The sequence below is a fragment of the Protomyctophum bolini genome (genome assembly GCF_963924005.1).
Source record: "Protomyctophum bolini genome assembly, chromosome: 23".
Lineage (NCBI taxonomy): Eukaryota > Metazoa > Chordata > Actinopteri > Myctophiformes > Myctophidae > Protomyctophum > Protomyctophum bolini.
The window spans coordinates 10,994,175-11,020,936 of NC_137884.1; the positions used below are offsets into that span (position 1 = coordinate 10,994,175).

Sequence of the window (26,762 nt, forward strand, 5' to 3'; positions counted from 1 at the left end):
GACCATGTTTATTAAGGTAATACAGTCTAGGTGAAGTTGGGCCCAAATACATGGACTTCTATGGGGATATGGGTTTTTCTGGGTCCAGTGACAGCGCCACAACAGGCCATTATATGAACTTTCATTTCCTTAGTGGCTTCACAAAATATCCGTCTGACTGCCCCCCTGGTTCCAGCCCTACTTTTAATTCCCTGTAGCTCCGTAAAGCTAACATTTGTATGTTATGTTGTCCCTTGTGGTGGATATATTTGATCTCCCTGTTTCTTCAATTGAGACATTTACAGAAAATACTGTTTCTAGGTATGGACACGGCCTGAAACTCAAAATAAACATTTTTCCCTGACCTCGCAATGGGAACATTACATAGTACATCATTACTTCTAATAAAGTCTCATCTCATTGATCCCGAAAACTGAGGTAATGAGTTGTGAGTTTGAAAATTGTGGATGGTTTGGGAGAACCATTTTCTTTTTTTCTTCAAACTATTTTTGAAATTCTTAGACCTATAATGACATGTCCCAAAATAGGCATTCCATCAAAGTCCTTTAGTTTAGAAAATATAATCATAATTTTTATCCAATCAGAGAGAGAGAGAACAGGATACAGGATAAACGGATGAAATTGGTGACACAAAGAACAAGAAGTGAGCAGATACAATATTGGAACTGGAATATCAGCTACACAAATTGTAGAATAGATGATATTATGTTGTGTATTCTCTCCTGCTGAAATTGGCAACCGCACCTGAACATGTCTTTTTTGTTTATTAAAAAATTGTTGGAGAGAGAGGGGCACCTTTTAAAAGGTTCGAGAAGCACAAGGTTAAAGAGACATTGCACCTGTGTGTTAGAATTGTAATGTTTGTGTGAATTTCTTCACCCTGCCGTACACACATTGCTGCACACAGATTCACCTTGTGCAGGCTTTGAACCTGGTGTGCGTGTGCGTGCGTGTGTGCGTGCGTACGTGTGTATGCGTGCGTGTGTGTGTGTGCCTGTACTTGTCCTACTATAGCTGTGTGGGCCAAATGTCCCCATGAGTATGGCAGAATTTGAGAAATAGACATTTTGAGGACACATTTCCTTAATGGATACATTTTTTCTCTCTTTTTCTTTTCTTTTTTTCTGTTTTCCACCTGACAGAGACAATATTATTATAAAATGGCCTGTTGCTTTCAGTGGCTCTCGGTACAACGTCTTCCATCTGTCTTATTTCCTTTTTGTAAACTATTGTAAAATATTAGTGAATGTTTGAGTATGTTAACGTCTAAAAGTGATATTTCCATTATGTAAAAAAAAAAAAAAAAAAAGCATATACTGTATATAAACACAATTTATAGTACTATACTTTTGACTCTGTTTATTATAATTCAATGTGTGTTTATTTTTTTTATTTTTTTTCAGTGGACACAAATGTCAATTATCTTTCTTTAAAACAAAGTTTTTAGTTTACATTAAGTTAACCTGACCCAGCCTGTATGATTTCCAGTCTAGAGGGGCGGGTGCCGGTCGAAAACAGGTAGTGGTATTGTTTCACCGATCTGAGCACCCACCCACCCCTGCCCCCCCTCCTCCCTGGTAGAAAACAGCAGAGAACACTGACGTCACCTAACCCCCAGATACGACCAATCACAACATTTAAATCACTCACATAAAGTAGGACACTTAATGCTACAGCTATGATTCATCATATCCTTATAACATGGACTGCCTCTTTACTGTATTGGTTGACACATTTGTTTAGATATTTTGGGCCAGTGTGATTTCTTTTAGGAGATTTTCTCTCCATCCCATTTTACTTGGGTGAGAGATTGGTTCCCTAAACGTACTTGGCCTACGGTATCCGAGTTTCAGATGTCATATGCAATGCATGCATTGTTGGATCACCTCAAACATGAAAGAGAAGCGGTCAAAACAAAACATCCCAGGGAGAGTAACAGAGAGTCACAAGTAACCATTGAGAATGAGTTCTCTCTCTTAATTGAATGAAATTTGAAGAGCTGGAGTCCGGAGACACAGGGAGGGCCCTGTTAATGAACAAACACACTATATGGCAGTGATTGCTATTAGAATATGGAGCAAGTACTCGTGGTACCCGGTGTCAACTCCACACCCATCTCGTTTTACATTGTGCCATCACCTTTGACCACAGCTCCTGTACTTTCTGTTTCATTTCGTGACAGTTGGCTTGGCATCCTTATTTGTTGCCCCCTTCTGCTTATCCGAGTGCCCTGCCACCAACCTGTTTCTTTTATATAGGCCTATCCGATATGATAGGTTATATCGTCAACTCAGATCCTCCATAGATATACATGACCTTCCCCAAGACACAGGTTGAGTGAAGGACCTTCTTATTCGGAACAGTCCCATTGGACCTAAACCAGTCCATCTGTGCAGACTGTGCACCATTCAAAAGTGTAAAATTGTGTTCTTTCTCAGCTTGTGAGCAGTACTTGAACGCACCATTTAATTGGTGTTCTTTCCCAGGTTTGTGGCGTGGTATTTGAACGCACCATCTGCTGGTGTATCGGTGCTGTTGTTTCCCACCAAGTTGTGGGCAGCACTTGAACGCAGCATCAGTGTCATGGTTGCTGTTGGAATACAAGCGGCTCCAGTCCAGTGTGCAAACAGGATCCTGCTCCTGTGTGTTTCTGTGGGTTGTTGCATGCTCGTGCTTTTACCCGAAGACAGTTAAAACCTACATTAAACATCATCCGAGCTGATTATCATCAACGCACACAGACACAGGTGAGTTGACAGCTATGACGTTGCTGTGTGTGTGTGTGTGTGTGTGTGTGTGTGTGTGTGTGTGTGTGCGCGCGTGCGCGCGCATACTACAGTACAATATGCATCTTAAATATGTGTGTATAAATTGGCCTTTATAGCTTGGTTTAGCACCAGAAAGCTGCCGTCTGTGTGTGTGTGATGTTACACCGACATTGGTGACTTGTTGAATTATTGGACTCCGGAAGTCGCTGTTTAGCAAACGAGTCGTTTGTTAAAGCCCCGCCGGAGACCGAGTTCCATGGGTCACTAGTTTGCATGTGACATCTGTCATTTCATTTCTGCTAGTACTGCTACTGTAGCTGACAGCTAATGCTAGCCGAGAGAGCGAGAGCGTCCCCATTCATCTTTCATGTCCAAGTGTCACGTCACCAAACGCAGCATTTAAATACGAATGGCAGCTATTAAAGCGACTGACTGACTGAACGAATGCATGACTGAACGCATTATGTTGCTATAAAATAAAAATGTTACATGAAAAGCACAGTACAGTTGGCTAACGTTAATGTTAGCCGTCTGCGAGTCTCATTTAATGAGCATATAGACTAGGGAAACCTAAGAGAGCCTGCTCGCTCAGCCACTATAAATAAAACAGTTATAGTGCCATTTATTTAGTTTACAAGGAGCAGCTTTTCTTGAGCATAAACACAATGGTGTGAGTGTGAATGGTGACCTTTGTCATTACTGTATGTCACACCATGGCTAGAGGTGTGTTTTATAGGACCATATATATGTGTGTTATTGCATGGTCAGCCTGACTGGGTCAATACTCAGGTTGTGAAGGACCCACACATTAATATGCATTTAACCACAGGCACCCTATAATACACAATAAAAACAAAAGAAACATTGAAAACACCACAATACAGCGAGATAGATTTCTGCTGCTGATGATAATGATGGATAAAATATTTATATATTTGTTTTGATATGTAAACATTGGGCAAAGCTACATACTAATATTATGTACCTTTTAAATGACACAGAACCAGTAAAACCATTGAGACCTCACTTGGCCAGTTCTTTACCAGAAATAACTGGCCAAGATTGTCACACAATACAAAGAATGTCACACAATACAAACAAACAAGCTTGGCTGACAAAACAATATTAAGCACATATGACTAACAGACTAGTCAGACTAGTCTGTCTGCCATATCATTTCAGATGCCAAATCAATACCAAGCAAGGATTGCACCGTGATCATGTCACAAACACGAGTGTAGCCTATAGTTTTATGGGGCCCTCCCTGTCAAGAGTGCAATTTTTCCTTTTTGTAGGACGGGAGTGGTCAACTTGTGAATGAATCAGGCACCATTAGATGCCTGAAGAAGGTCTTTGACCGAAACATTGCTTAATAAAAGTGTTCATATTGCAAGTGCAGGCGGTGTGTGGGTCTTTGTGCACTTTATGTGCATTCTTTTCAATACTATGAATGAAGCTATCCATGAAATCTATGAAAATGTTTCATGCTTAATCATATTTCTCTCGGCTAAGGGTTCCTTGCGTGGCCTGAAAAACTTTGAAAACCCTTGATAGACAGACAGACTTTATGGTGTCTGGTGATAATGAACACACACGCACACCACACACACCCCATTCTTTCTGATCATCATGTTAGTCATAAGATAGAAAAGCACCTGACTGTGTGTGTGTGTGTGTGTGTGTGTGTGTGTGTGTGTGGGGGGGGGGGGGGGGGGGGGGGGTGGATACGTGGATACGTGCGAAGTAATAATAATAGCCTAAACTTTATTTATAGAGCACCTTTCATGACACAAGTGCTTTACAGAAAAAACTAAACATCGAACAACATAGAAATCATCTGTGCATCAGCCAAATCACAACAAAAGTTATGTCATGGCACTTTACATAATAAATAAAATAAATAATAATATCTGAATTGTATATGGTGCTTTTCTAAGCACCCAAAAATACCCTTTACAGGGGGAGGAGACTTATTAGGAAATACACTATGAAAACGTAGACTATCGAATCAATTCAATAAAAACAGTGGAATGGTGTGACAGGGGCGTGTGCAGTTAGCTGGTGAACGCCATTATACTTTATTGAAGAGGTCGGTTTTAAACATTTGAGAGCAGTTTTGAGGGTGGGGCCTTCTCTGAGAGTATAGAGCGTCGCAGTCCCTCCCCCTTTCAGAACAACGAGTGGCCCAGGAAATTAATCTCAATGCATTTTCCTCATAGACATTTCAGAAAGTATTTATTTAAAGACCTTTTACGCCGCGGACAAAGCCAACTCTTGTCGTGACAAATCATGACAACACACACAATATTTTGGACCAAACAAATAATTACAAAGAAGAAAAACAACTTCTACTTTCAAATTTTTTGTTTGGCACGGAAATTTGTGTTTGTTGTCATGATTTGTCACGACAAGAGTTGGCTTTGTCCGCGGCGTAAAAGGTCTTTAAATAAATACTTTCTGAAATGTCTATGAGGAAAATGCATTGAGATTCATTTCCTGGGCCACTCGTTGTTCTGAAAGGGGGAGGGACTGCGAGTCTGCGACCCTCTATTGGGGACTGCTTTTTTCCGTCTACCCCAAATCTCTATGCCAAAAATAGCAGATCTACAAGCTCACAATGTGCCGCATTGCGATACATAGGATTCTGTCTGCTATTTGAGAGAGAGAGAGGTGAGGTGTGTATGTGTGTGTGGTGTGGAGGGTGGGGGGGTGGAGGTAGGTTATTGTGGGTGACCATCTGTGTTGTTGGCGCGCGCACACACACACACACAGGTGAATAACAACTACTGTAATAACGGTCCTCCAGACGTTCGAGGCACGGCCAGCAGCCTGTGGAACTGATCCTCCCTGAAGCCTCACACCAGGTTATTAGACCGTCTTAAAGGAGCACGTCACCCTTTTTCAGCCTCGTCTTCATATCATTCGTCCTTGCTAATGCTCAGTGTACAATGGCACCGTTTCTGTATACGGCTGTGGACCGTTAAGAAACCTGTCTACCACCAGTGACATCATCAGTAGGCAGGTTTGGTCATTTCAAACAAGATTTCAATTTTTTTTGTAAAATAGTTTTTGTTTTGTTTTTTATTTTCATAATGCAAGAAAAATGGCTTCTATTATAGCATGTCCGTTATCACTGCATTAAATATACGAAATCAACCGTTATCAGGATGTTGGAATATGGCCAGCCATACTGGCATACTAGACATTGTGGCTGTGTTCACCCGGACTGCACGCATGCAGGGTGGTGCAGACATAGCCTGGTCAAGGACTCCCCCTGCTGAACGTGTCATTTCCAACTCTATTGTCGCAATTTGTCGGGGCATGGAAACTAGGGGCTACTAATATTTACTATTCTCTGCCTATCTGGACGTAACTCGGACGGCGCTGGTCGGCTCTGGTGGCCGACCAGAGCCGTCACCAGAGTCGTCTCTGGCACGGGGACTCGCTCAGCTAGCGCCTCGCTCGGCGGTGCCTCACGTGGCTCAAGGCCACCAGAGACAGCGCACCTCCGTCATTGACACAAAAAGCAAACGCTCCCATAGTTTCACTTCCGGATTTCCCAGTATGTTGATTATCACATACTGTGGGTAATTCTAAGGTGCTGATAACAAACATTCTCTTGATTAAGGGGTGATAACATCCGAAGCGGGTGCAGCGCAGTGCAGCAGGTGCAGCATGCTAACTTTCCAGGAAGGATGTGGCTTCTATTAGCTTGGAATCCCCATTGATGATGTCACTGATAGGCAGGTTTCTGAAGTGTCCAAAGTGTCCATTGACCACCAATAAGAGTGAGTAGACAGAATCGGTCCCATCTTAATCTTATAATGAGAATTAGCCCTTTGCTAAATCTCACCCCAAAAAGTGATTGTCCAATGCCAATCCAAATAGTTTAGCAACTGTTGCTATGCAGGTCAAGCTTTCGACACCTCATAGCTGTCATTGTTATTTTGTTTGGCTGTGTTGTTGAACACATACTGTACACAGCTTAACGCAGAGAAAGTTACACGACTGACCCACCCAGGTGGCAATAATACTAATGACCGTAGTCTTACCGTGCAACATGAAAACTCCTGTCTGGTGGTCGTTAAAAGTAGATTTCTCCCTCTGTCATTTCCTGGTATTTCTAGTTTATTTAAATAATGTCATGCACATTTATCCATTGCATAGCCTACTGCAGGCCTGGTTGACTAGATTTAGAAGACATTTTGAAGGTTTTGCTACAAAGATAGCCTGATGTAGGCCGCATAGGCCGAAATGTTGTTTTTTCACTGCATTTGAAGACAGTGTGCGGGTGTTTGTTCTTTTTTTTAAACGGTTTAGTTAAATTAGGGAACAAGCCTTCATGGAGGCTGCTGGATGTAACCCGATCCCTACCCACAATCCCTCGGGTGTAGGATTACCTCGGGTCTCCATGGAGACAGACAGACAGGGAGGGCATTGATTGGTTGGGTGAAGTAGCTGACAGGTGGGATGCTGACAGTCATCTGACTCTGTTGAACACAGATGTACAGTGCAACAGTAGAACAGTGATCTGATCCTAGATTACAGCGGGGGTCTTCAAGCAAACTTGTAGATCTTGGGGGTTCAAGTGGTTAACCCCCCCCTTAAAACCAGCCCCCACAGTGGGGACTGGTTGACACATGATGCATTGGAGCTTGTAGATCAGATATTTGTGGATAAAGCACTTTGAGAGAGGGATTATTGTGGGTCTGTGGTTTCTGTACTACCTGACCATCTGTGTTTTTTGCACAATGCACAATACACACACACACACACACACACACACACACGAGCTAACCGTGACTGAAGTGAAATTTCTCTCTCTCTCACTCTCACTCAGATGTGAGTGGTCTTGCTGACTGCTTGTCAGACTGGTGTGTACCTGGATCAGCCACAACCATGGTCAGTTATATTAAACTGCTACATGATGCCCACTCTATTTGTCAATTGTTTTGTTGATAATGTTAACTATTATTATTACATGACATGGTGCCAACACCTACAAACATTAAAGCTGCTATAAGCAATATTTTGTCAGTATTTCTCAAAATTTGAATTACCTTTTTTTCTTTTTTTATATTCAGACAGCCAGCAAAGGGTAAGACGCTCACAAAAATATATAGTCTATCTAGGGGCCACAATCTGCATTCAAAGTTTTTCCTAGAAGCTTTGTCATTGGTCGATTTTACGGTCTACTTCCTGATTTGTTAGTAATTTCTGCAGGCTTTTTTGATTTTTTTTAATGCAGATTGTGGCCCCTAGATGTGTCACAGAGTGTTTTTTGGGAGCGTTTTACGCATTGCTGGCTGTGTCTGAATACCAAGAAAAAAGGTCAAATTGTTGACATTATAGCTACTTTAATAGCAATATACTTACAACCAAGTAAGCAACACGAAACAACTTACTCTTAGCCATTCATTTTCACTTGATAGTCCTCCCCATGCTTTTCCAATGCTAAATGGACATAAGATTTCAATACCATATCATTAAAATGACATTTTGCAGTATTGTTTACAATATTTATTAGTATGATTATTACAATGATAATGACATTTTCTGCGTCTATGCAGAGTATATGATGATCTACTACAGCTGCTATGGCTAACAGCAGTCAGAGCACTGAACCTCTGGAAGGATTCCATGAAGTGAACCTGGCTTCACCCACTACCCCTGACCTACAGGTAAACTACCACCTGACTACCACCTAACCTACAGGTAAACTACCACCTAACTACCACCTGACCTACAGGTAAACTACCACCTAACTACCACCTAACCTACAGGTAAACTACCACCTGACTACCACCTAACCTACAGGTAAACTACCACCTAACTACCACCTGACCTACAGGTAAACTACCACCTGACCTACAGGTAAACTACCACCTAACCTACAGGTAAACTACCACCTAACTACCACCTGACCTACAGGTAAACTACCACCTAACTACCACCTGATCTACAGGTAAACTACCACCTAACCTACAGGTAAACTACCACCTGACCTACAGGTAAACTACCACCTAACCTACAGGTAAACTACCCCTGACCTACAGGTAAACTACCACCTAACCTACAGGTAAACTACCACCTGACCTACAGGTAAACTACCACCTAACCTACAGGTAAACTACCACCTGACCTACAGGTAAACTACCACCTAACTACCACCTGACCTACAGGTAAACTACCACCTGACCTACAGGTAAACTACCACCTAACTACCACCTGACCTACAGGTAAACTACCACCTGACCTACAGGTAAACTACCACCTAATTACCACACCTGACCTACAGGTAAACTACCATCTAACTACCACACCTGACCTATAGAGGGTATGCACGTGACATCATCATACCTGGAAGTTATGCAGGAACGCCTACTGAGTGGCAAAAACCTACTTTCTGGTCTTGACAGCCCATACATCCACACAAAAAAGTCCTATCTGATTGCATGAAACAACGTTAATTTCACTTTCCTACTCACTTTGCCACTCAAGCCTAAGCCTTGTGTTTGTAATTTAAAAGATATGGGTTTCCAAACCTTTCAGCCAACCTAACGCCATATAAATGTTTGGTGAGCATTTGGTCCGCAAATGTATTAAGCCTATAGGCTGGGCTATGTAGGGGGTTTGTAACAATTATGGTTAACATGTATTTGTAATCATTTTTACATTGTATTTCACTCATTCATTCTGTTTATTCATTCATTTATTTTTGTCATATTTTTGATGACCCAATTTCGTGACCCCATCGACCGACTTTGGGAACCCCTGACTTAATGACCTATTGTTCGTAAAAGAATGAACTGAAATCTGGAAATTGATCATTGTTTACCCGTGTAATTTTATCTACCAGAACCAAGCAGACCATCGCCCCCCCACCCGTCAGACCGCACCCCCCACCGCGCTGTACCGCACCTCTTCCCTGGGCGGCCCCCCGCCATCCCCCCACACCACGCTGAGAGCTGACCAGCTGCCCACACAACCCGTCTACTCCACCCCACGACACAATGGAAGGTGAGCTAGGAGAATAGAAATAACAAAACGGAGAGAGCACCTGGACATGTTGCTTGGTGCGCACAGCATTTACTTTAGCAGGAAGAGATTGCACATGAACTCTACATCGTTACAGCGGCACTGAGGTGCTCCAACACAGATACAATGAACTACTCGCCTAATGCTGTGGTGGTTCCATGTTTAACGTAATTCCAAAGTGGGTACATTGTTTTAAGTCACCGATTTTCACATCATATACTGTATAAGCTTGTGTTTAATCCACGTGGGTTCTTGTTTACTTACTAGCACTCTGAACGGCAGCGGCATCATCTTTCATTTCAGCCACTGTCATGACAGCTTGGTTACTTACAACCAAAACAGACTTCCTCTTCTAGTTTTATAGCTTCTAGTTGTATTGCTTACAGGACGTAGATGGACATTTGTAGCTAGTAAATGTAAATGTTGGTACGCAAGAGCGCTTCATTTCGTTTGATCTGCCACGCAAAATGTATTTTGACCACACATGCGCACCTGCGCACCAGTTATGCACACCCCTGATTATATTATACTAGGGTTTAAATGGGTGGAAAAGGTGTTGTTCCCGCTCTTATTTCCCACGCCCGCTCCCCAACAGTGTCCCCGGGCTGGACGGGGAGCTTGCGGCAGCAGAGGGCGGGGCCAATCTCCTGCCTGGAGAGGAGGGGGAGGAGCCAGGTGGTTTGATGGACAGCTTGTCTCATCTGAGGAGTCCCTCGGTCATGGAGGTCAAGGAGAGAGGATACGAGAGACTGAGGGAGGAGCTGGAGAAGGCCCAGAGGGTAACACACACGCACACACACACACACACACACACACACACGTTACTACTACTACGCTTGATGGCATCAAAATGTTTAGCTAAGCAATTTTATGAATGCCGTTTTTAGCTTTTATGGTTTTGACATTTGTAACCCCAAAGCCTGAGTTAAGCGCCATTCACGCTGAGCACTTAAGTTAGCGTCCGTCTACAAAGAAGAAGGACAAAGTTATGTAAACGGTGCATCAGAGTGTCAGAGCGCTATACAGAGAGAGTTGGAGAGGGAGATCTCTGCCTCCGTGGGGGTGTTGAAAGATATAATTGTGGATAATCTGGCTGTCTAATTAATTGTGAGGAGGTAAGCCAACCTGCACTAATGCCAGCTAGCGTTAGCTATTCATAATAATGGTCTCCTCATCCCTGTTAAGACACTAATGGGTAGTGGATTGGAGAGACATTTTGTCCAACCAAGAGACAGCAACAAATGGGTGCGAAGACAGGAACCACCACGGGTGGTGGTGGTCTAAAAATCTATTGAAACGCGAGGATCCTTACACAATGTCTGTGGCTCAAATTTGTTTGTTGGGGAAAAAAATTGTTGGCCCTCACAAGTATGCAGTACACACACACACACACACACACACACACACACACACACTGTACACACCACCTAGTAGCAGTGAGGCTCCAGACAAATATGCGTGTTTTCACTTTAGTGAGTGTGTGTGTGTGTGAGTGTGTTTCTGCTATGGATAATCACTACCCATTAAGCAATGTTAACATTATTTTCTGTTTTTATGTTGAAACAATTTAATATTATTTCTTATTTATTTATTTTTGTCATTTCTTTTTACATGTACATATTATTTTTATTATTTTCATTATAATTGTTATGATAATATATGATTTATCATGCATAATAATGCTGCTGTTTATCATAACGGTTCTATAAAGAGACCAGTTTAGGGGTCAGAAAACATTAAAATTACATATAAAGACGGTACTATGAGATAATTCATTCAAGTTTTGTTTATTCTCAAAACTACACTGAGTAATCCAACTCATTTTCAGTGTCGTCGAGTAATACAATATCATATAGGAAAAAAAACATCACAATACATCAGAAGATCAGGAAAAGAAAAACAAAATATATACTTGATATGTGAAATACATTTTACAAATAAAAAGCTAAGACAAATTTCAAAACGTTCTACGACTCAAGTTTACCAAATACCAATGTGGTCATTTCAATGTCGTTTGCAGGTCATTTCAATTGTATTAGGGCCACAGACGCCATAATAATATTGTGTTATAAGTAACTTATTAGAGCATTTTATTACATCTATACTTCTGGTATACAACTATTATCTATGCTATCGTATATTACAGCAGGCCAGGGTGTCTGTCATAAAAGATATAAAATAAATGAATGAAGGCCTTAAAATGTATGAGAAAGTCTGAAATGTGCATTTCAGTGGTCTTCAAATGTTTACTTTTTTATTAAATAAGAGAGAATATTTTTTATGATCAGCACTTTATTTGGTTTTTTTTTTACAAAAAAACCCACAAGCAACAACAACGGAATACAAATATATGTGGACATTAAAATAGTGACATACCATCGATGCCGTCTTAGACCAGTGTCAGATTTCTGATTTGCCAGACGTCCCCTAGCGGCGGGGTCCGTATATATACAGACATGGCAAAGAAAGAATGAATGGGATATGTTGGATGAAGTCAAGCAGACAGGAGGGGTTAGACTTAGATCACAGTCAGATCAGGACCAGGTGATGATGGTTAAAAAGGATACAATTCGTTTACCCACCCACAAAACGCTGTCCATTTACAATTTCATCTTGAATAAAACCATCCTAATATACTGTAGGTATAAAAAGAAAAACTAACAATCCAAAACCATGATTGGTTTGATGGTCATATTGTTGGCTTTTTTTGTCTCCAGAACATGTCATGTTTAATTTCTATGATTTTATTTCTTCACCTTGAATTTATTTATATTTTCTGTTTCTGTTTTTTTCCCCCATTGTGCATACTGTATGTCCATGCTTCTACTGTATGTGCGTGCGTGTATGTGTGCATGTGTGTGTGTGTGTGTGTGTGTGTGTGTGTGTGTGTGTGTGTGTGTGACTGTGCGTGCGTGTGTGTGCGTGACTGTGCGTGTGTGCTCTAAGGAGTTATTATTGAAGGATGAGGAGTGTGAGAAACTGTCTAAAGTCAGAGTCCAGCTAGAGCAGGAGTTAGAAGACTTGACCGCATCACTGTTCCAGGTACTACTGCTGCTCCTGCTACTACTAATACTACTACTTACTTCTCACTACTACTACTACTTACATTAGGTCACGGACCCCTTAGACCTCAACTTAATGTTACTCGCTCGCTTATGTAATATTGGTAGTTGTGGGTTGGGGTTTTCTTGGTGTTGTTTTTTGGGCTTACTTCCAAATGTTTTAATTATTTAAACCAGTTACAAATAAATATTCATGTCATGGACCCCAAAATGAATATGTATTTGGTGAAAAATTACTACTGGAACGCCGTGGTGTCACAGTCCTGCATATGACCAAAACACCACGGCCCATCGCCCTAGCATTGCTTTCAGAGCTCCTGGTGGTTTATGAACAAGATACCAAAATAGCAAATACGTATACACCTATACAGTATATAATAGGCCTATATGTGTAGGATATTTGAAAATGGCCCAACGTTGCTTATAATAAGCAGATCTGGCAACACTGCGCAGAAGTAGTTCTCAGTGGACTTTAAATGCCTTTAAACAGCGGGCTGAGCTCCAAAAGTGGTATGTGGCGTCACTGTTGTGCCCCTTTACAAAAACAGACTTTAACACCTTGAACGAGCCGGGATCTTTCAAAGAATAATGGCGCTATAGTGCCGAGCAGATGAGGCAGATGAGGCAGCTCTGAAAAGCCTTCCATTACCCCCCAAAACCGGGAGGCATAATCTTCCGTTACTACCTCGTGCTGTCACATGTAAAGTCTCTCTAGAAGTGTTTATATTCCAAAACGAGATGCTAGGTTATGTCAGAAATTAAGACGGAACATTGCCGTTTTAATCCAAACCATGGAGAGCGCCGTAGATTTAGACTTTAGAGTAAAGAGAGGGAGTAAACAAGGAAGTGAACGACAGTGTGCATGTGCGAAACATGTCTAGGATTTCTGAAGAAGGAAAGGCCAAAAGAAATAAATATCTGCAATCCTGTTTGATATCATTAAAAAGGACCTAAAGACGCCTATACACGCCATAGGCACCCCGCGGTTTGATTAGAAAAGGCGTGTATATGTCTCTTCATATTATGATCAAACATAATATATTTTGTTATATTAGTGTGTGTGTGTTTGTGTGTGTGTGTGTGTGTGTGTGTGTGTGTGTGTGTGTGTGTTACAGGAAGCGCATAAGATGGTCAGAGAGGCAAACGTGAAACAGGCCAACGCTGAGAAAATTCTTAATGAAGCACAGGGAAAGGTGACACACGCACACTACAAATCACTCCACTGCAGTGCTGTGCTAAATAATCGATACACCTGAGTATGATGACATTTTTCACATTACTTGCATTGATCCAGCCTTTCTTATCAATACATTTGCTGCAGGCGGTTTTCTTGTAGATCAGCTGTTTTCAAAATGTTTGCACAACACCATTGTGCGGCAAAAAGTATGAAATGGGGCTTAAAGACGTGGTGAAATGAAAAATATGTTTTTCACGCTTTTAGAGCATATCCGTGGGCATAATATGGACCTAACGATAGATGCCAAAATAAAATAGTATATTTGTTTTATCTCAAAAGTGCCTAAAATATGTACTGTATGTGAAAACATTATAGCACAGTAGAAAACATTATAGTACACACAGCAGCATGCAAAGAGTATAGATGGATGCATCCCACACGTGTATCATGGCATTGTCTGCCGCGGAGGGTTTCCTTACCGTCCCTATAGGACCAATCATTCCACAGAACAAAACGTTGACAGTATTGGTACTTTTACAAGCCGCGGCTTGGAAACATTGGCACTGATGAAGAGACAGGAGGCAGAATTAAGGATGCCACGATGCTCATTAGGAGTGACAGGATTTGGTTTCATTTTACGCTCTCAAAGAGTTACATTATTGTTAAACGTCTGCAATGGTTAATTTACCAGAAGTCTCCACAAATAGAGAATGTCAAATGATTGTCCGGTACCAGATCAATACTAATACAGCATGGAATTTGGACGGAATTCTATCCAATAATAACGGTGAGGCTGAATCTCATTTTAGTCGACTAAATCGATTAGATTTAGTCGCATATTTGCGGGCCTTCATGACGTCGTAATGGCTGATTTTAAGCTTGCTGAAAATAGCCGTTGTGAGCTTGTAGATCGGCTATTTTCAGCATGCAACCAAGTGTAAAATAACTTGTCTACTTAGAGTGGATCTCTTCTCCACTAGTTTGTTCCTAATGTTTTAACTGTCTTTTTTCTTTTTATTCAACTGTCTTGTCTGTCTTGTCCATCAGATCGACGTCCTCCAGGCGGAGGTGACGGCACTGAAGACGTTGGTGCTGTCCTCGCCTGGCTCCCCTGTGTCCGAGCTGCCACCAGGGGGAGCCGTCATGAAGGCCCCGTTCAGGAAAGGCCATGGCCGGAACAAAAGCACATCGTCGGCTGTAGCGGGTTCACAGCCAGACCCCTCCGCCACGGAGCCCATAGTACGAGACTGTAGAGAGGTACGACGCACGCACGCACACAGTCACACATAGTCACACATACACACACAGTCACACATAGTCACACATACACACACAGTCACACATACACACACAGTCACACATAGTCACACATACACACACAGTCACACATACACACACAGTCACACATAGTCACACATACACACACAGTCACACATAGTCACACATACACACACAGTCACACATACACACACAGTCACACATAGTCACACATACACACACAGTCACACATAGTCACACATACACACACAGTCACACATACACACACAGTCACACATAGTCACACATACACACACAGTCACACATACACACACAGTCACACATAGTCACACATACACACACAGTCGTGCACGTATTTGTATTTCTTTCCTAAATCAAACCCTGGATATAAATATAAATGTGGGCAGTATATCAATAGCAGAAGCAATATGGGTAGAGTTTGAGATCCTCGTGGGCATCCCTCAGGGTGATACCCTGGCCCCCTTCTCGCCCTAGTCTCGGACACAGCAGAGAAATAAAGGGAACTACTACTACTGGTTGTAGAAATGGAGTGCCTGGCAGGCAGATCTGCCTTGAGCTCAATGCCAAGACGACTAAATTGATGGCATTTAATCCCATTAAGACCTGAGACCGATTCTACAAATCAGTAGTTCACACACCTTCAAGAATGTTCAAAAATATCAGATGTACGAAGCTCGCAGTGCAGCGTGGCACGAAGTCGGGGCTGGCAGTGACGGCGAATTTTTCATAATAAAGGCGCTAGAGCGCCACGCAGATGAGGCAGATTTTACTCTGACAAGCCCCGCTTTTCATTACCCCCCAAAACCGGGAGGCATAAGTTTCCTTTAGTACCTGACTGTACCTCTTCTTATGTCTCTCTAGAAGCATTAATATTCCAAACGAGGTGCTTGCTGAAGTCAGAAATGAGCATCGATCGGCGTTGTGATCAAAACGATGGAGAGCGCCGTAGATTTAGAGTTCTGAGCAACCTTTGTCGGCCCGTAAACAAGAAAGTGAGCGGCAGTGTGCAAGTGCGAAACCGGCATAGGAAGAATGAAAGAAAATGGGAATGTGTATACACGTCATTATCATACCGTAATTAGTGTTAAATGCCACCACTCCCTCTCACTTGATCTGTATTGTCTGTCTGTCTGTCTGTCTGTCTGTCTGTCTGTTGCTCTGTGCAGGTAGACAGTCAGTTGTTCTGTGAGTTCAAACTGTGGAAGGAGGACCCGACAATGGACAGAAGTTGTCCTTTCCTGGACAGAATCTACAGAGAGGACATTTCCCCCTGTCTCACCTTCAGCAAGACAGAGGTGTGTGTGTGTGTGTGTGTGTGTGTGCGACTGTGCGTGCGCTTGATGAGCTTTACAACAAACAATTTGTGTTTTCAGTATGGATGCAACAATAAATCGGTGTAATCGCTTACAAAATATAATCAATAAAATAATCGCCTGACGAAAAAGCTTACAATGCAAATGTGATCTTGAAAATCGGCTATTTCCGAGAAATCACTCAAATATTCTGCTTTATTCCCTCCTGTGTGTGTGTGTGTGTGTGTGTGTGTGTGTGTTTGTGTAGTTGGGGTCAATCATATTAGAAGCTGTAGAGCGGAACACATTGAGTGTTGAACCAGTTGGATTCCAGCCCCTACCGGTCGTTAAGGCTTCGGCTGTGGAGTGTGGAGGACCAAAGTATGTCCATACAACACACACGCACGCACACACGCATGTGCACGCACACACACGGAGTCTAATTTTCCTCAGAGCTCTGTTTTAATGCTGAATTACTGAATAAGGAGATTACTTAGTCCTTAGTTGCGGGCAGAGCTCGACTGGGTCAAAAAACCGCCCCAGACTGCCTCCCCCACAACCGGCACGCAGATAGCCGATTAGTCGGCCCACAGGGCATACGCCTAGTGCGTCAAGTGGCCGCGGGCGTGGTACTGTGATGGTACTTTCTATTTTCATAATCGATGCACTGAGGTATGATGAGATAACACACACACACACACACACACACACACACACACACACACACACAGTATACTGTCGCTCTCCTCTCTCTGTCTGTCTCTTTCTTCCCTGTCCCCTCAGATGTTTTTGTCCTCCTGGCTTCACTCGTTCATGGTCATCTCTCCATCACCGGCTGTCTTTCTTTTTCTTTCTTCCTTCCCTCCCTCCCATTTCTCCGTTCCTCCAGTGCTCGATGGGCTGAGCTTGTCACGTAAGTCGTCTATCCTTTCTCTCTCTCTCTCTCCATCTCTGCTTCACTCACAGACAAAATAATATGGATGAGGATAATAGTGACCCATTGGTTTCTATAGACCCGTTATGAAGTCAGTTTTCCATCTTGGAACACCCGGTTCCGAAAAGCAAAAAAAGCTGAAGCCCTAGAAACGTGCTAAAATTTGGGAGCATAATTCACGAAACGCATTGAAAAAAATCCTTTAAAACTAGCGATTTTACTACGGTAATACAATCGGTATCCGGAGAACTCGCCAGCTTTCCGACTCGCCACGTTTTAGAGCATTTTTGTTTTACTTCACCTTCATTTAAATTGCATTGAATTGAGAGAGAGAGAGAGGTTAGTTGTTTAGAGTTAACACTAGATGAAGTAGGAATGCTAAAAGTTTAAGCACCAAAGTACAGAAACAATGTAATTCATTAGTAAACAATATCCTGAAATGGTAGGCCTACTTAAATAAATAATTTGATCACTTTGGAAATGAACTATAACATCGGTGAGTTTGACATACTACACTGATGAAGACAGCATGTTAGCATAACATAACTCTGGTATCCATAAAATCAAGTGTAATGTCTGGCCAGAACCTCATTGAATGGAGTAAATGCACCTGCAGCCAACGGAAGGGGAAATAGTGACACCTGCTGGGCCATTTATGGGAATTTAAAATCTCTTCCTGGGCTTCAAATCCAGGGGAGCCCCCTTGCCGCCTGCTCTCACTCTATCACTCGTTTCATCACTTAATCCATCCCCTCATTCCTTTCTTTTCTCCTTAACATCCTCACGTTCTTCCTTCATTACTTATAGTTTTGTATCAACCCTTCTTCCGTCCCTTTTCCTTCCTTTCCCTCCTATATCCCCTTGCTTCTTTCCTTATGCTCCTCCTTCCTTAACTGCTCCTATTCCTTTCCTATCTGACATCTGCTACTAGACCTTCCCTTCTTTCCTCGCTCCCTTTCCTTCAAAACATGCTACACATTTGTTGTGGAATTACCTGCAACTTTCTTCCCCCCATGGCAACCTCACCAATGCTGTTAAACTGTGGGTGTGTTCTGTCTAGAATAGATTCTAGAACACTGTTTCTCAACCTGCGGCCGGCGGTCCTTGAAGTGTTAATCCGGTCTGTAACACCTCTAGTAACACTGGTACTAGTACTTGAGCCTTCCTCTGGTCAGTGGTCCACAGAGGAGTCGCCCAAAAAAGGAGAATAAAGACAAACGTGCAATGAAATAGTTATTATTACTACAGGTAGTTCTTCTGACCAAGCAACTGGTTGAAATAGGTTATCCAGCCGCGCTGAAATGGGCATGACAGCACACCTAGCCGTTAATAGAAGATTTAGACATTAGATGTTCACAATCAGTTGTGCTGATTAGTGATTCTCAGAGCATCATTATTGGCTTAGGAATGGAACAAAAAGGGCAGGTATACGCAGGTTAACATCAGTTATTATGGTGGTACTACTTTTTTCTGAGGTGGTACTAAAAAGGTTGGGAACCAATGTTGTAGAGAGCATTGTAGATCTGAGTCCTAGGACCTTATAGACCCAGTCCCTAGTTCAAATAAGATATGATTATTTTGGGGGGTTGGGCCTGAAAAGGGTGAGAACCACTGATTTCATCTCACAGTAATTTGTATTTAATTAGTTCAATAATATTGGTGATTAAACTCATACATATTTTAAGATTAAATATTATTTTCCCTCTTTTCTGTCAAACAGGAAGTGCGCTCTGAGTGGACAAACTAAAACCTGTAAGCACAGAATCAAGTTCGGAGATTCATCCAACTATTACTATGTCTCTCCCTACTGTAGATATAGAGTAAGTACACACACGCACACACACACACACACACACACACACTCACTCACACACACACACACACACACACACACACACACACACACACACACACACACACACACACACACACACCACATTTATAGGCCTTTCACAATTACCACATAATGACCTAATGCCAATTATTTGAGATAATCGATAATCATAACCGTTTCCATGTTGAAAATTGTTCATACATGTTCAAACATGTTCAAAAAATATCAGCAATAGCAGATGTGACACATCTTGCAATGTGTCACTTCATGATGAGTTGTAAGCTTGCAGATCAGCTATTTCAACATTTTTTGAAAGTATAAAATCATTAAATATGTTATTGTATATTTAAGTTATTGTCATATCTGCACCTGTGCAATTCTGTATTACGAAGCCTAAAATGCAATTACATTGTTAATTGCAACAAATGTGTAATTGTGACAGCCCTACCCACACAGTGACATATACTAGTATGTAATGATACAGCATACTTGTACACTTATATCATTTTTGCTCTGATCGACTGCATAGGTGTAATAAAATAAAGACAGTTTAACACATGGTAGTAAGTTATTCATTTTGATTAGAATGATGTACTTAATTCTCTCTCTCTCTCTCTGTGTGTGTGTGTGTGTGTGTGTGTGTGTGTGTGTGTGTGTGTGTGTGTGTGTGTGTTAGATTACGTCTGTGTGTAATTTCTTCACCTATGTTCGCTACATTCACCAAGGGCTGGTCAAACAACAAGATGGTAAGACACACACACACACACACACACACACACACACAATAATGTATTTATGTCCAAATAATAGATACAATACAAGGACACAAATATTTACAAGGTGATCAGCAAATGTTGAACAAATACCCACACACCCTTCATGCGTACAAGGAACAGCGTCTTTGCCATATTTGGCGGCTACCGATAGTAAAAGAGATTGCATGGAATTTTGCAAGCCGTTTAGCAGCTTTGTTGTTGGAAGCTTGTCGTAGGCTGCCAAAAAGAATGCAAATTAGATTAAGTAGATTCTACCTATCGCCTAGCTCTGTGATGGTCTGGAGGAGCGGCTGGTATTTAATGTCTTTGATTCTAAGCCAGAATCAAAGGTGCAGTCAGGCCACTTCACGAATGGAAACTGATCTGTTCTCTTCATTCACAACAACAACATCTATGCTTGTACATTCTCACAGACAGTGTAAACTGTTTTAGATATGTCCATTGTTATGAGATCAACTATTCTGTCATGGCGTGCTATGTAAAGCCCTTTATCGGCATAGCAGCCATTCAGAATGTGTGACATGGTTTTTTAACAAGCCCTGTGGTGTGATGCAAACAATGAGGTACAAACCAGAGGGAAAGGTTGAGTCTGGTGGGAAGGATCTGTAACCTGGCTTTTACTGTAAAGGTGATAATGTCCTCATTGAGAGCAGTGTTCCTGAAATGAATGGGAATTGGAAACTGAGTGGTCAGCATGGGGATGACAAGTACGTTTCCCCTGGACTTTAAGTCCAGTCCAATGTTGTTGTTGATGCTGATGTTGAAACAGATCCAACAGGGTCCTCCGGGCAGTCGGGCACCCGTAGGTGTCAACAGAGGTGAGGGAGTCACTTACTATGTCCTCAAAGACCCTCACAGCCTCACAGTGTCAGAGTCAGACCGTGCCCACTCCAGGGACACACCGGCTTGGACACAGACATTGTTCAATTCCGGCCACTCCGATGAAACGGACACACACACACACACACACACACACACACGATGGAAAATAATATTAATATAATATTGTGGGTGCTGTGTGTATTCTGTGCAAACCACTTACGTACTAAGCTCACTGTTTTGTTCCCCAGCAAGCACGGTCAGGACCTGGACGAATTAGTGACGTCTCTATAGAGCGCCGCAGTCCCTCCCCCTTTCAGAAATACGAGTGGCCCAGGAAATGAAAACACAATGCATTCTCCCATCGGCACTTCTAATATCATTTATTTAAAGACGGTTACGCCGCGGACAAAGCCAACTTGGATCGTGACAAATCATGACAATGAACACAATGTTTTGGGCCGATCAAATAATTTATAAGACGAAAAACAAATCAAATAGTGTTGTCTCCTGACTTTCTTTTCTTCTTTCTAATGATTTGATCGGCCCAAAACATTGTGTTCATTGTCATGATTTGTCACGATCCGAGTTGGCTTTGTCCGCGGCGTAACCGTCTTTAAATAAATTATATTAGAAGTGCCGATGGGAGAATGCATTGGGTTTTCATTTCCTGGGCCACTCGTTTTTCTGAAAGGGGGAGGGACTGCGGCGCTCTATTGGGGCCAAATCAAGTCAAACCAAGACTAGTTTGATCTGGCCCAGAATATCCCCTGATTTCAACGAACATAGATTCTGCCCACTAAGACGGACGTCCCTGGATGAATCAGAGAGAGTCCAATCGAGGCCAGATCAACTTAAGTCATATCATAACTAGTCAGATCTAGCCCAGAATAAGCTATATTATTTTAACTGGTGAAGACGTCCTGGAAATGACGTAAAGATCATCCCCATATGGGCTGTGATCTGGCCTAGTCCTGAACGTCACCGGAGTCACCGGAGGACGTCATCATGGCGTCATTTGGCTTGCTTGATCATTTTGCTTAGTACGTTCTGCTGGAGGTGGACATTGGAGGAAAAGTTTTGTACTTTAGACAGTGCTATTGGTCTAAAGGCCTCTAGCTTCATGGTTAAAGGCAGAGAGCATCCGTCGATAAAGTCTAACCTAGATGTGAACTCGGACAAGAAGATGATAACTCATTCTTCCATTCTTCTTCCATTGTCTGTGCGTGTGTGTAGTTGAACAGATGTTCTGGGAGATCATGCAGTTGCGTAGAGAGATGTCCTTGGCCAAGCTGGGCTTCTACAAAGACCCGCTGTGACCAATGGGATCACTCTGTTCGCTCTGACGGACAGCCCTGATATCCAATCACAAGCATCCATCCCTCCAGAAACCCCAATCAACACCTCCAATCAAAACGCCATCTCACCATGTCACCTTGAAGAAGCCTGTGGGTGTGTTTATACTATATTTTACTTTATAGTACAATTTGTACAATAACTGTGTGTGTGTGTGTGTGTGTGTGTGTGTGTGTGTGTGTGTGTGTGTGTGTGTGTGTGTGTGTGTGTGTGTGTGTGTGTGTGTGTGTGTGAGCGCTTGCTTTAGAGCCCGACCAATGCCAGAACGATCCCATTTCGACCGATATTTTGTCCAAAAGTGTAGCATTTTCTACTTTAGATTTGTTTGAAGTTTCTATTTGTGAACATTTAACTACAATTTGTTATTTAAATACTTCAGCCTTATTCAAAATGTTCAAAGTTAGAAGATCTTCAAGCAAGGGTGGGGGGCGGGTTTAAGACATCAAATTTAAACATCTTCACCAACAATGATATTCCCAAAATTGGGACGGCAGGAATTTCTGCAAATTTTAGTACTTAAGTAGAGCGAAAAAGGAAAGGGCTCTAGTCTTACTCTAGACTCTAGAGCATACCTGGGCAACTGGCGGCCCGGGGGCCACATACGTCCCCCACCTTCACTTAATGCGGCCTGCAGGTTAATATTGGAATACTGTGATTTCGGCTGTTACAATTCCAGACATGCAAACATGACCCGCTTTAATTACTTCAGTCTATACTGTATTAGTAGCTTAATTTGCCCTGTGCCGACACCCTAAAATAAAATCGGTCGGGTTCTAGTGTGCGCGTGCGTTTAATTCCCTGTACACTACAATTCATGGCGTTTTTGGGTTGATCGTGACAATGACAGAATCAGACATAAATAATATTGTCATGATTCCCGAGTTCCGTTTAAGCGTCAGATTTTATTTTTCTGAATCACGTTTTGTTTTGTTTTTGGTCTGCATGTGTTTAAAAAGTTAGTTTTGAGTCAATCCGAACCACGCTGTCGTCCATATACACACACAAAAACACACTGGGGCTGGGCGATTTCAAATCAGTTTCCAGATTATTTCTAAATTGCCTCGATTACGATTAATGAACGATCATTAGAAGCCAATTAAAATAGCGTCAATAAGAGCATGTAGATCAGCTATTGTCACTAATTCTACACATTATTGGGTTAGAAGTCCAAATCTAGAACCAAGTTATTGGTTATCTGTTTTGATATATTTTCGGTTAATTGCCCAGCATAACTCACACACATACAAACACACGCACCTGCACACAGACACTGATAAACAAATCAACACGCTCAAACTTGGAGACAAAATAACACTATCTGTCATATAGAGACACAGGACCACTGTCTTAAACTTAAACTTGTTAAACTGCAAAGTCTCTCTCCTCTTGTTGTACAGAAGGAGATGGTTCATCGTTTAGTAGCATTTCTGCTCGAGTTATTATTTATGTATATGAACGTGCAGACTCAATGGTAAACACAGTATTTACTTCTGTGTGTGAAGGACAGTGCAGCTCTACAATCAAACCTCATTGTTTTAATAAAGTGAAAATGACTCCATTGTTATGTTTCTGTTGGTGTTCATACTGTATGTCGACGCTGTCGGGTGGAAACCTTGTATGTTCAAAACCGTTATTGTGAGGAAAGATATTGGATCCAAAGTAGTTATTATTTAGTCACAAGCTCTTGTCAATACTTTTCAATCTTGTCAATATTTATAAAATCCAGTCACAGTTAAGCACTTTCACTTTAAACAACATTTTAAAATGGCAAAGATTGGCTATATTTTGCTACTTTTGTGTGACACTGTAGTATGAGGAAGTAGGGCATTCAAAGATGAATGCCCTACAGTTTTTTTGTCCTGTCAGTTTTTTTGCCCTACAGTTTTGAATGCCCTACAGTTTTTTTGTAAGAACAAAAAAACTGAGTCGATATATGGAGGTACAAGGTTTATGTCCAACAATTCAATAGACCATATATTGAATATTTACTTTGTACTGTTGACTGGGGAGTTGACCGGTAGAACCACAGTCTTCTACTGTTGTACTGGGAGTTTACCAGCATGGCTGCACAATATTAGGAAAATGTATTGTCATTGCAATATCAACATGCGATAATATAAATCGCAAAAGAGTTTTACATATCGCAGAAGAGATGTTTCTTTTTTTCCTTTTTTTTTCTCCAGGTAAAGGTTGTTTTTGTTTAAGTTAAAAGAAAAATGTTTTAAGCAGAGCAGTGAGGAACTGTATTGAGTTGGTGGTCTATAATTCATTTTCAATAGTGGCTGTGGCCAGCTGGTGCAATGTTTTCAGCAAAACTATGTTGGAATGGAAATACGAATGCATTTGTTTCTTTCTTCCTTTATTCAGTGTGTGCATGCAAAAGTGGGCAGACCAACATTAAAACTATACTTCAGTATTTGTTTACTTATCGCGAGGCGATATCGTCATGGTAATATATATTCAACAATCACATGTGTTTTCTTGATATGGTGCAGCCCTGCTGCCCAGCACAACTACGGTGGGCCACTGGGAGCCAGTTTAATGTTAACTGTACATTTACAAAACCGTGTGTGTGTGTGTGTGTGTGTGTGTGTGTGTGTGTATGCGTGTGCTGTTATAGGGTGTTTATACACGTAGGTGCGTGTTAAGATGAACCTAGCTACATCTCCCACACTCTTTCCATGCGGCTTTTCTGTTTGTTTTAGTGCCTTCTTTCTCTGGAAACTCAAATAAAACTGTATACCTCTGTGGAAATTGTAATGTTGTTACTATTGTTGTTATTGTTGTTACTATTTTTCTAATGCAAAAGAAAAATTTACTTAAGATTAATGAAAAAGGTAATCGAAAAACTGCACGCCCCTCGTGTATTAGATGGACAGTAGAGTCAACTGAACCAAGGATGGGTGTTTTTGATTAATCTATCATGATTATTAGGACGGAGTTTGAAGTTACAATGGGATTGTATCCCCGGCCTATATTGTTTGTATAGGAAGCATGCCTGATGAATGAATATCTAAATACTGAATCAAGCAACTTAAAAGCTGTCGGTGCTTGAGTAGAAAATGACATGTTTGAAAGTGAAAATCCCTATCCTTAACTTAAAGTATACTATGTTAGTTCCATTGATCCAAGTCCGGAAAGACATTCAATTGATTGATTGATCTTTGAAATAAACTCTGGAAAAGGCATGCGGCCCACCGTACTGAACACAGTGGTCCGATGGGTGGACCACCATTCTCACGAACACTTTCCAGCTTTCTTAAAAACGGGGGTTTCCAGTGGAAAGCCCCGTTTAAATGGTCCTTAATTAGACGTGCATGGTGCATCTTCACACGCACGCCCCGCTCCTTGTCACTGTTGATTAAAGGACCTTGATTAAAGGGCCCGGTTTAAATGTCCTGTTAATTGTTGCACTTTCTGTCCGCAATCTGCAGTCATCGCCACAGCAGGTGCGAGGGTTCGGCTCTGGGTCAGACCATTGATTGATTGAAACATTTATTAACAGTTTGCAGAATTACAGTAGCCTACATTTCAAGTACAACTCGATATAAAGACTGTTAACTGTGAGTGGACGACACCATAAAGCATATTACACTTGTTTACAAGAGGGTCCACTAGCTTGTTCAATTAATCAAAAACCAGATCGTGCTACAGTGTGTAGGGTGTAGGCTACACACACACACACGCACACACGCACGTGACGCGTCACGCAATGTCGTTTTAAAGTTTAAACTGCTATTGGACAGTTTGAATACCTATAGTCTCGCGTTGTCATGCAGAGTTGCAGACTGTTGCATCTCGTAATTTTCAAACGCATTGATTCTGATTCTGCTATCTGCAACACAACCTTTGAATTCATTCTCTATCTATTGTAAATTGTAATGCACAAATGTGGCTTTATTTGGAGAATTCGTGTAGCTGCATTGCCTATTAGCTTAACATGTAGCCCCTAAACTATCGCGCTAGAGAATCTAGCGAGAGTTTAAATCTTAAACTACAACAGACAGAACAAGGTCAATTATATGAAATGACGAAAATTGTAAACGTGCAATTCCCGTTGAGTTTGTGACTGATGGACAGACATGTCTGTTGACTGTCTGTAGCCTATTTCAGATGTGGATCCGCGACCAAAACCATATTAATGTGGGGTTCTGTTTGACCTAAATTGGACCTGACGTTGGATAAGTATGAGAAGATTCGACACGGCTGTCGCTGCATGCACAAATTACAAAAAAGATACATTTGATGGATTCCAGACAGGTCGACCCGCCGCTGACCTCACGCCAATCAACATCAATCAGAATGTCCCTTTAAAGTCCCCATCGTTTTCCAGACAGTATTTATAAACATTGTATCATTTTAGAGGCACATCTATCCCACAGGTGCACGGCCGCTACCTATAAAAAG

The 26,762-nt window shown here is 41.8% G+C and overlaps 1 protein-coding gene across 3 annotated transcripts; it reads left to right on the forward strand.

Annotated features, from left to right (window-relative positions):
• Window positions 1-2,575: 2,575 nt before the first annotated feature.
• rab3ip (RAB3A interacting protein (rabin3)) lies at window positions 2,576-25,100 on the forward strand. Of its 3 annotated transcripts, XM_080757221.1 has the most exons (14): window positions 2,576-2,747; window positions 7,609-7,670; window positions 8,339-8,449; window positions 9,628-9,788; window positions 10,402-10,585; window positions 12,753-12,848; window positions 13,984-14,061; window positions 15,093-15,302; window positions 16,511-16,639; window positions 16,905-17,017; window positions 17,526-17,549; window positions 19,291-19,390; window positions 20,081-20,150; window positions 22,236-25,100. In XM_080757221.1, exons 3-14 carry the CDS (start codon window positions 8,366-8,368, stop codon window positions 22,316-22,318), a joined length of 1,332 nt encoding a protein of 443 aa, XP_080613347.1. In that variant the 5' UTR covers window positions 2,576-2,747; window positions 7,609-7,670; window positions 8,339-8,365; the 3' UTR covers window positions 22,319-25,100. The 3 variants fall into 3 exon arrangements, 2 of the variants coding, with proteins under 2 accessions (XP_080613347.1, XP_080613348.1); XR_013963540.1 differs by lacking the exon at window positions 22,236-25,100 and having other exon boundaries at window positions 17,420-17,549; window positions 20,081-20,117; XM_080757222.1 differs by lacking the exon at window positions 17,526-17,549.
• Window positions 25,101-26,762: the final 1,662 nt, after the last annotated feature.

Bases quoted from the DNA above. Each gene is read 5' to 3' on its own strand.
- rab3ip (XM_080757221.1), top strand. From the start codon at position 8,366: ATGGCTAACAGCAGTCAGAGCACTGAACCTCTGGAAGGATTCCATGAA. The intron at 14,062-15,092 runs GTGACACACGCA...CTTGTCCATCAG, and splicing joins TTAATGAAGCACAGGGAAAG to ATCGACGTCCTCCAGGCGGA. The intron at 16,640-16,904 runs GTGTGTGTGTGT...GTGTTTGTGTAG, and splicing joins TCACCTTCAGCAAGACAGAG to TTGGGGTCAATCATATTAGA.